The 11,280-nt window shown below is 48.0% G+C and overlaps 1 protein-coding gene across 1 annotated transcript; it reads right to left on the bottom strand.

Annotated features, from left to right (window-relative positions):
• Positions 1-1,906: 1,906 nt before the first annotated feature.
• wdr89 (WD repeat domain 89) lies at positions 1,907-5,678 on the bottom strand. Its single transcript, XM_038775319.1, has 2 exons — positions 5,508-5,678; positions 1,907-3,420 (listed from the first exon to the last, which is right to left on the bottom strand). The coding sequence occupies exon 2, from the start codon at positions 3,383-3,385 to the stop codon at positions 2,222-2,224; it is 1,164 nt and encodes a 387-aa protein (XP_038631247.1). The 5' UTR covers positions 3,386-3,420; positions 5,508-5,678; the 3' UTR covers positions 1,907-2,221.
• Between the last annotated feature and the right edge of the window lie 5,602 nt (positions 5,679-11,280).

Genomic DNA, 11,280 nt, shown 5'->3' with positions numbered 1-11,280 from the left:
TCAAACACCACCATGGGAGTTGGTGGAATTTGAATTAAATTAATAAATCTAGAGTTGAAAGGTAGTCTCAGCAATGCAGACTATGAAACGGCCATCGATTGTTGTAAAACCCATCTCGTTCACGAAGGAAATCTGCCACCCTTACCTGGTCCAGTGGTTAGCACTGCTGCCTCACAGCACCAGGGACCCGGATTCGATTCCCACCTTGGGTGACTATCTGTGGAGTTTCCACGTTCTCCCCATGTCTGCGTGGGTTTCCTCCGGGTGCTCTGGTTTCATCCCACAATCCAAAGATGTGCTGGTTAGATGGTAAATTGCCCCTTGCGGGGTACGGGGATAGGGTGGGGGTAGGGTGCTCATTCAGAGGGCCGGTGCATGGGCCGAATGGTCTCCTTCTGCGCTGTTGGGATTCTATGACTCCAGGCTATGTGGTTGACCCATAAATGGCCTAGCAAACCACTCTGTTCAAGGACGACAGGGATAGAGCAACCAATGCTGGCCTTGCCAATGGTGCACACATCCCATGAAGCAAATGTTCAGAAGCACGATAACTTTTAATACTTTAAACTCAAAATGAGGATAGGTTGGATAAATTTGGCTTGTGCTCCTTGGGAATTTAGCTGGCTCAAGAGTAATTGACATGTTTTAATTGATAATTAGATTTAATAGAGTAAGTACAGAGAAACTATTTCCACTGGTAGAGGAATCCAGAAGTGGGTTTAAACTTAAATTTAGGAGTGAAATTAGGAAGCACTTTAGTTGGTCAAGGAAATTTGGAACTCACTCCCCAAAAGGTTGTGAATGTGGGCGCCAAGGTCCCAGGTTCGATCCCGGCTCTGGGTCATTGTCCCTGTGTGGAGTTTGCACATTCTCCCCTTGTTTGCCTGGGTTTCGCCCCCCCCCCACAAGCCAAAGATGTGCACGGTAGGTGGATTGGCCACGCTAAATTGCCCCTTAATTGGAAAAAAATGAATTGGGCACTCTAAATTTATTTTTTAAAAAGGTAAGGATATCAAGGGATGTGGAACAAACAAGTGGAGGTGCAGATAAGCCATGTTCCAACTGAATGACTCAATGAGCTGAATGGCCTACTCCTATTCCTACTTTACATGAGGACTGTTAATAGTCACTGCACCAACCAATCTCTTTAGAAATGGAATGCTCATCAATGTTTGAAAAATCGTTGTCTGACCTCACACTCAATAGGGCCCTGTTGCAACTCCAAGTGCCCCAATCTAGCAGACATTTTAGAAAAAAGAAATGAAGAACTTGGGAAAGGTATTATAACATTACGGCTAAACTGATTTTGCAGCAAGTCAAAATGACCCCCTTTCATTCGCCGAATTGATCAGCCACGTACCTTACATCTTCCAGTGCAGAACAATGTTCATTAGCAACATGATGGAAGTGCTTCATTTAAAAACTAGAGCACAGTGATGTGGAATCTACCCCACAACCAAGATTTAGACACGTACACAGTAGACATATAGTTTTTCTTAAAGGTGTATTTTGAACACAAAAGTCCCACCGGGGTGACAATGTTCAACACAAATGTATAATCCAATTGACCAAAAAATAAAGAGAATAAATGAATGTCTTCTGCAACCAAACAATTCACTTTTCAAGCTTCCAGATCATCTATACCTTTAAAAAAAAAAAAAATTTAGAGTACCCAATTCATTATTTCCAATCAAGGGGCAATTTAATGTGGCCAATTCACCTATCCTGCACATCTTTGGGTTGTGGGGGCGAGACCCGGGGAGAATATGCAAACGCCTCACAGACAGTGACCCAGAGCCGGGATCGAACCTGGGACGTCGGCGATGTGAGGCAGCAGTGCTAACCATTGTGCTTCCCCTTTCATCTATACCTTTAAATGTAATGAATCCCAAAATTTTGCAGAAACTTTTTCAAAGACACTAAAAATAATCTGTTTAATTAAAAGTATTATTGTCACAGTAAAAGAACAACTAGAGTCAACTGAATAAAAAACTAATTCTGAACAGATATCTCTTGCTGCATCTTTTAGAAATGCTTCACTTTCTAGGTTTCCCCAATTAAAGCCACGCTGCGTAGAAGCAGTACTCGATCTGGAGTCAATTAGTAGCTGCCGAATGACTGAATTCCAGACAAACAGGAAAACTTGTTTTCTCTCAGCAAAACGGAAATCAATCTCAATGGAACTCAGCTGCCCTCAAGTGTGAGGAGTTGTCTGCATATCTCACTTGTTTTTGTAAGCATTTTTGTGGTGAACTCTCATTTTTCTATGCACATCCGATGGACGTTTCATTAACGTCTTCTTTTCTGCAGTTAATTCTGTGGCGTCCGGTTTCCATAAAATCAGTTGGGCATCTTCCCCACACGTCAGCAAAGAATGGTCCTCAGAATCCCAGTGAAAAGCACGGACTACGGCAGAGTGTCTGTCGCGCAGTGTGCACAGGTGGGCGAGACTACCAGCATCACAGTTTAAAATGTGAAGCTTTCCTGTCTGGGTGCCACCCAACACCAACAACTTTTCAGCATTCTCGTGGTAAAAGCCCCCAATCAGGTAGTCCAGGTTGCCACTGGCAAGTTTCAAGCTTTCTCTGGCATCGTGTATTTTCACGAGTGTGATGGGTTCATCATTGTGCAGGTGAGCAAGGTCCCAAAGATAGAAACCTTCATCATGGGTCATGCAGAAAATCTGCTCCAGCTCCCTACCAGACCAGCCAACAAAACTGACCGAGGAATCAGAGTTGCAAGTTGCAAGAAGAGCATCATCTTCCACTTCTTGGCTGATGTCAAATATGTTGACCAACCCATCTGTGGACCCTGATGCCACCTTGTTGGGATTAGAGGGGTGAAAACGCACTTGGGTGATGTCATCATTGTGAGTCTCCGAATAAACTCCAAGGGGTTCCCGACCTCCAGGACTAATCGCATTTGTCCCACTTCGAGCATCCCAGAAAACCATGAAAGTATCTTCTTTAACCTTTTCTGTTCCGGCGCAGATAATCAAATCGTTACAGCTGATATCAAAGCTGATAAAGACGTTGTTAGGATAGCCTTTATAAGTCTGAGCTGCATCTGTGCAAGGTGAACGCACATCCCAACACTTCACTGTCCCATCACATGATGCAGAGAACAACAACTGCTCACTGGTTTGGGCAAACCTAATGCCACTAATAGGAGCAGTGTGGCCCTGGAACTGTTGAACTAGAGTCAGTGTCTGTTTATTGTACACACGGACACAATGGTTAGAACACGAAACAGCAACTAGTTGACTGCTTTGTCCTGTTGGTACCTTTAGGCAGTCAATATCCAGCAGGTATGTTAAATCTTCAGTTGTGTGTGTAGATCGTTTGGCAATGCACAGGTTATTAAAACACGTCTCAATATCCGCCATGAGTGAAGCACTCCCTCTACGATGTTAGCAGTTTGCTGATAAGAGATGAGATAAATAAACATACATAAATAAATTGGCAACATGCACCCTGTCCAATATGATTTGGTGCTGCAGCGATATATCCTTTAGTTCTGTGCTCCAAATCTTCAACTCAAAGTTTAATGCATTCTGCAGCTGAACCTCTGGTTCAAATTTCCATCTTTGAACTATACAGACAAATATTCAACCAAAACTGTGACTGTTTCTCACAAGATTTTTTTTTTTCCTTTCTTAAAATGTATTTTTTTTTAAATTTATAGAACCAAATCCCCCCCCCCCCCCCCCCCCCACCCAATTAAGGGGCAATTTAGCGTGACCATCCATCTACCTTGCACATCTTTGGGTTGTGGGGGCGAGACCCACACAAACACGGGGAGAATGTGCAAACTCCACACAGACAGTGACCCGGGGCCAGGATTGAACCTGGGTCCTCAGCGCCATGAGGCAGCAGTGATAACCACTGCGTCACCGTTCCGCCCTTTTTGTTACAAGATTAACAGTTAGCACAGGCCACTGGCTGGCAATCTATCTGGCAGAAACTCTGTCTAATCTTTGCCCATTTGTGACTCGGGGGCACAAGAGGCTAGCTGTGGTGTCCCAGTGAACATTCCAATGGACATCTAAAAGGTCAGATGAGGAATTCATCAAGGAACTAATAAAATATCTTGAACTAAAACATAACCTGCACAGCCCTGTGGGCTGTCCCAATTCAGATTACTTGATCATCAGTTCAACACACTTGGGAGTTACTTTCCTTCTTAATTCTTCCAAAAAATGGTTAATAATCCTCCATCCTAAATCCTGCAGCTCTCATCAAGCCCTTAAAACCCAACTCCCCTCATCGCAACCGTGAACCATTTCCCCCTCCCCGCTTTGCCTATGCACCCCATCATCAACACCACATGTACCCTGTAACAGCATTACTCAACATCCGCTCACTCTCCATATTAATGGCTCCCCCGCTCCACATTACCCATTCCAACACTTATTCCTCCCCACCCCCCCCACATTAACCATTCCACCAGTCCCCCACATTGACCAGTCCCTCCTCCCCTCCCCCCACATTAACCATTCCCCCTCCACTCCCCTACATTGACCATTTCCCCCTCCCCTCAGTGACCATTCCCCCTCCCCGCCCCGCATTGACCATTTCCCCCTCCCAGCCCCGCATTGACCATTCCCCCCTCCCCGCCCTGACCGTTCCCCCTTCCCCGCCCCACATTGACCATTCCCCTCCTCCCCACATTGACCATTCCCCTTCCACTCCCCTACATTGACCATTCCCCCCTCCCCTCATGGACTGTTCCCCCTCCCCTCCCCCACATGGACCGTTCCCCCCCTCCCTTCCCCCACATGGTCTGTTCCACCCCCCTCCCCTCCTGCACATGGACCGTTTCTCCCCTCCCCCACATGGACCCTTCCCCCCCTCCCCCCACATGGACCATTTCTCCCTCATGGACCGTGTCCCCCCCCCCCCACATGGACCGTTCCCCCCTCCCCCACATGGACTGTTCCCCCCTCCCCTCCCCCACATGGTCCATTCCCCCCCCAATGGACTGTTTCCCCCCTCCCCTCCTGCACGTGGACCGTTCCCCCCCTCCCCCACATGGACCGTTCCCCCCTCCCCCACATGGACCGTTCCCCCTCATGGACTGTTCCCCCACATGGACCATTTCCTCCTCCCCACATGGACCGTTCCACCCCGCCCCTCCTGCACATGGACTGTTCCCCCCCCCCCTCACCCAGATGGAGCATTCTCCTCTCCCCTCCCCTAAATGGAGCATTCTCCCCTCCCCTGCCCTAGATGGAGCATTCTCCCGTCATCTCCCCCACATGGAGCATCCTCCCCTGCCCCAGATGGAGCATTGTCCCGTCCCCTCCCCCAAATGGAGCATTTCCCCCCCTTTCCCCACATGGAGCATTCCCCCCCTCCCTTTCCCCACATGGAGCATTCCCCCCCTCCCTTTCCCCACATGGAGCATCCTCCCCTGCCCCCAGATGAAGCATTGTCCCGTCCCCTCCCCCACATGGAGCATTCTCCCCTCCCCTCCCCCAGGTGGCCCGTTCCCCCTACTCCATTAACCTGGTCAGTCTGGATTCTGATCTTTGATCGCTCCGAAATTCCGTCGGGGGGGGGGGGGGCGGCAAAGAGCCGCGAATCCCGGAGCGGCCGAGATACCGACTCGGGGCCCCCTCTCTCTCTAACTAACTATCTCTCTCTCTCTCTCTCTCTCTCCCCCTCGCCATGTGTCCATTCGGCTGGCCTGGAGTTGACGCTGTTTCCGGTGTCAATAGCGCCGCCTCTCGGGCTCCAGAGTTGTGGCAAGGTTGTTTCCTGTGGCCGATTTTAAAGGGACCGCGGGGACACACTGGGTATTAAAGGGAACATGGGCACTAACCGTGTATTAAAGGGACCATGGGCACTAACCGTGTATTAAAGGGACCATGGGCACTAACCATGTATTAAATGGACCACCGGCACTAAATCGGTATTAAAGGCCCCACGGGCATTAAATGGGTATTAAAGTAGCCATGAGCACTGACCAGGTATTAAGCAGACCACAGGCACTAACCGGGTATTAAAGGGACCACAGGTACTGGCCGGATATTAAAGGGACCGGGGCACTGACTGGCTATTAAAGGGACCACTTGGACTAACTGAGTATTAAAGGGACCATGGCACTAACCGGGTATGAAAATGAAAATGAAAATCGCTTATTGTCACGAGTAGGCTTCAATGAAGTTACTGTGAAAAGCCCCTAGTCGCCACATTCCGGCGCCTGTTCGGGGAGGCTGGTGCGGGAATTGAACTGTGCTGCTGGCCTGCCTTGGTCTGCTTTCAAAGCCAGTGAATTAGTCCAGTGAGCTAAACCAGCCCCTGCTGAGCTAAACCAGCCCCTGCCTGGTATTAAACACCATAGACACTAACCAGGTATATAAAAGGACCATGGGCACTAACCGGCTATTAAAGGGACCACGTGCACTAAACAGGTATTAAAGCGGCCATGAGCACTGATCAGGTATTAAGCAGACCACAGGCACTAACCGGTATTAATGGGACCACGGACAAAGACCGTGTATTAAATGGACCACAGTCACTAACAGGGTATTTAAGGGACCACGGGCACTGACTGGCTATTAAAGGGATCACGGGCACTAAATGGATATTAAAGGGATCACGGGCACTGACTGGCTATTAAAGGGATCACGGGCACTAAATGGATATTAAAGGGATCACGGGCACTGACTGGCTATTAAAGGGATCACGGGCACTAAATGGATATTAAAGGGATCACGGGCACTGACTGGCTATTAAAGGGATCACGGGCACTGGCTGGCTATTAAAGGGATCACGGGCACTAAATGGGTATTAAAGGGATCACAGGCACTAAATGGGTATTAAAGTGACCATGAGCACTGACCGGGTATTAAGCAGTCCGCAGGCACTAACCGGATATTAAAGGGACCACGGACAATGACCGGGTGGGTATTAAAGGGAACACGGACACTAACCGGGTATCAAATGGATCACAATCACTAACGGTAGTAAAGAGACCACAGACACTGGCCAGGTATTAAAGAGACTGTGGACACTGACCTGGTAATCAAGGAACCGAGAACACTGACTGGGTATTAAAGGGGATGTGGGCACTGACCGGGTATTAAAGGGGATGTGGGCAATGACAGGGAATTAAAGGGACCACAGACACTCACTGGATGATATATTAAGGGACTGTGAGTACTCACTGCCTCATCTAAATTCAGCAGGATGGTCAGCACTGCCTGCTGGCCCCATCCCATCTCTTTCTCTTCCTGACTCCACTTATCATTGGGCCCTTAATATCAGGGAACTGGAAGTGAAGGTGAAGCCAAAGATCTGAGCAATGAAGAAAGAAGTTAATCAATGAATTCCACTGTACATCTCAGTTAATTAAATTCCAGGACACAAATGATACAATTTCAGATGTACCACAGACCTGGACAACATGTTGTACTTGTAGTTTAAATCATTAAAACAGAGTTGGAAAGTCGTCCAACTGTTCCACTTCTGAAATCCCAATTGATAAAGCCTGCATGTATGAATGCTGGGAAAGAACAGATTTTGTTGTGATCACCCCCATGGCCAAATGACCAGTTTGCTAATCAAAGGTTTAAAATAGTCTGGTTGTAATGGGTTTCAATATGGTGGTCAAGAAGTCATGTGTCAGCTGGAAGTTGGAGCACACGGCAGGTGGGTGGGAGCACACAGCTAAAATCTATTTAGCTCAGGTTTAAATGTTATCAGGCCTGATAAAGAGCAGACTGTGATACAGGTGAGACCAGAGCAAGGGATTAGCACAGTGGGCTAAACAGCTGGCTTGTAATGCAGAACAATGCCAGCAGCACGGGTTCAATTTCCCGTAGGAAAGCTAATGGCACGCTGGCCTTCATAGCGAGAGGATTTGAGTGTAGGAATAGGAGTGTCTTGCTGCAATTATACAGGGCCTTATTGAGGCCACATCTTGAGTATTGTGCGCAGTTTTGGTCTGCTCGTTTGAGGAAGGACATTCTTGCTATTTAGGGTGTCCAGGGACGGTTCGCCAGACTAATTCCCGGTTTAGCAGGACTGACATATGAAGAAAGACTGGGCTTGTACTCACTGATACTTATAGTGGGATATAGTGGTGCCCTCTAGTGGTAGTGTTACAGTTCGATGTTATAATTAACCCTTTAGTTATCTACATGTATACATATCATTCACCCCCCCCCCCCCCCCCCCACTTAGTTTAAAACAGCTTTTAAGTTTTAGGATTAACATGGATCAGAAAATACATCTTAAACTACAAAATCTCATTCACACAAAGTCCTTTTTAAGCAAACAAGATGACTGTGTGAAAATACACTCTCCACTCTGAACCTCAAGTGAATGTCTGTGGATGTCTCCTCAGAATCCAACCCCTCCCCAGATTGTTGCCTCGTGAGAGCTTCCACATTCCACTCTCAATTTTAAAAAAAAAATCTTCTCTCACAATTATGCTTACCCTTAGTGTTTGCATTCCGAAATCCAGATCAGGTTTTCCAAATTGCACCTTCAAACAAAGTCCATTCCACTTTTAACACCAAACCCTATAGGATTGATTTGACTTGTCTGCTGTGCAAAATGCTCACAATTGCTTTAACTGTCAATTCCCAGACTGTATTAAAATGACATCAAACGTTTAATTTACCTCTGAAGTCTGCTGTTCCACTTTAAATCTAGTTCCTGTGATTGTCTGTTTAACTCAGAACCCTTTGTTTACTCTTTTTTGAATTCTTTTGAACAATGCCTTGGTTTCTGTTCCCCTAATTCCATTTGACTTAAACATTCTTTCTGTCCTAATTCCCTGGTTATCTGGACTGTAACTTGTACTTTAGGAAACCTGCCTCTTTGCTGCTCCCATTCTGCCCAGCCTTATTTCTCGCGATCCTGCCTCCCCGCGATCCTGTCTCCAATGGCAATCAAATTCGCTGAACTAAAACTTAAAAGCTTCTCTACCCACAAGGCCTCAGTTGCCAAGCAACCCCCACATGCTTATTCTTTTTCTTCATTCTTCCTGCGCACAATACTCAAGATGTGGCCTCAATAAGGCCCTGTATAATTGCCGCAATCCTGTGTGGGGATTGATTGTGTAATCAATCCCCACACATACAAACACCGTTGTCCAGCATGAATCTATAGGTTTTGCCCTTCCGTGCACAGAAACGTTAAATTAACCCCACTTAAAACTACACCTTATTTCTAAGGAAGGTATGGTGGTGCAGTGGTTAGCAATGCTGCCTCACGGCGCCAAGGACCCGGGTTCGATCCCGGCCCCGGGTCACTGTTTGTGTGGAGTTTGTACATTCTCCCCGTGCCTGCATGGTTGTCACCCCAACCCAAAAAGATATGCAGGGGAGGTAGGTGGATTGGCCACACTAAATTGCCCCTTAATTGGAAAATAATAAATGGTACTCTAAATTTTCAAAAACCTACACCTTATTTCTAATGTTTACCAATACAAATATAAATCTCTTAAAACTACCTTTGTTTTCCTTACACAAAGGCAGGTTTTAACAGTGGCATAGGGTCAATGAGCAGAATGTGTTAATAGCAGAACAAGGGCCAGTGCTCACTGAAAGCAAAACTTGAGAACAAGTTACAGAACGGCCGTATGGAAACTTGTAAAAAATAATTAAGTGGAGGACAGAGTTCATCTTGTGAAGTTGTTGAACACAATGTTGAGTTCAGAAAGCTGTAAAGTGACTATTTGGAAGACGAGGTGCTGTCTCTCCAGTTTGCATTGGACTTCACTGGTACATTATAGCAGGTCAAGGACGGATATGTGGGTATGAGAGCAAGATGGTGAATTAAAATGGCAAGTGGCAAGGTCAGGGTCATGCTGGTAGATGAGCAAAGGTGTTCGGCAACGTGATCAGCCAGTTTGTGTTTAGTCCTCAATGTAGGGGAGGCTGCATTGCGAGCAGCGAATACAGTGGACCAAATAGAAAGAAGTACAAATGAATTGCAGCTTCACCTGAAAGGAGTGTTTGGGGCCTTGACCCCTGAGGAGAGAGGTGGCAAAGGGGCTGGTGTTACACCTCCTGCGATTGCATGGGAAGGTGCCATGGGAATGGGATGAGGTGTTGGTGACGATGGAAGTGTGGACCTTGGTATTACGGATGGAATGGTCCCTATGGAGTGCTGACTGGGGGTGTGCTGGGGTGAAACCTCTGCTCAGGAAAGAGGAAGACATGTCGGAATTGCCATTGTAGAAGATAGCATCACTGGAACAAATGTGAAGGAGGCAGAGAAACTGGGAGAATGGGATAGAGTACTGACAGGAAGAGGGGGCGGGATTCTCTGATCCTGATGCTAAGTGTTGACATCATCGTAAACGCCGTTGCGTTTCTCGACGGCGTCAATATGCCCTCAGGAGCAGAAATTCTGACCCCTACAGGGGGCCAGCACGGCACTGGAGCGACCCACGCCGCTCCAGCTGCCAATCCCCGGCATCAATGGGCACCGCGGGTCTGTGCATGCGCAGTGACACCGGGACCAATGGGCGCATGCGCAGTGGTTCCCTTCTCTGCGCCACCCCGACGCAACATGGCGTAGGGCTACAGGGTCCGGCGCAGAAGAAAAGAGGCCCCCCAGCCCAGGAGGCCGGCCCCGATCACGGGCCAGGCCACAGCGGAGCCCCCCCCCCCCCCCCCCCCCCCCCCGGGTCAGACCCCCTCCCTCCCTCCCTCCCTCCCCCACCAGCCGCCCCCGGATGGATCCACGCGAGGTCCCGCCGGGTAAGAGGTGTGAACGGCGTGGGCGGACTCGGCTTTTTTTGGCGTGGCCGCTCGGCCCATCCCGGGCTGAGAATCGCCGGGGGGGGGGGGCGCAGAGTGGCCCCCGACTGGCGCCGCCCAGGGTGTCCCCCGACTGGCGCCGCCCAGGGTGTCAGCAGGTGTAGTTCAATTAGCTGTGGAATCAGTGGGTTTGTAATGAATATTGGGAGACAGTCTACCACTGGAAATGGTGATCACCTTATTAGGCACCTTGACAATTTAGGGTTGAAATAAAAACCTGTGTGACATTGGTGCAAAAGTGCAGTACTTAACTTGCTGGCGTCCAGAATCATATCAATTACTTGGTCTGAACCAGATGATAATACAGTATGCTGAATGTATCCTGTAACATTGCACCTGTCACCATGTGAGGGAGCTATTGCTTCTCCTTCCTTTAAAAGTATTTTCTTTGTCTAGTGGCTTTCACACAATCTAAGGGTGTGCCAGAATGCTTTACAAACTAAACAAATACTTCTTAAAGTGTGATAATTGTTGTAATATTGGAGCTCATATCAAACTTC

Source organism: Scyliorhinus canicula, chromosome 2 (assembly GCF_902713615.1).
Source record: "Scyliorhinus canicula chromosome 2, sScyCan1.1, whole genome shotgun sequence".
Taxonomy (NCBI): Eukaryota; Metazoa; Chordata; class Chondrichthyes; order Carcharhiniformes; family Scyliorhinidae; genus Scyliorhinus; species Scyliorhinus canicula.
Note: the sequence above shows the minus strand (reverse complement) of the source record. Positions and strands in the feature narration are given on the sequence as shown.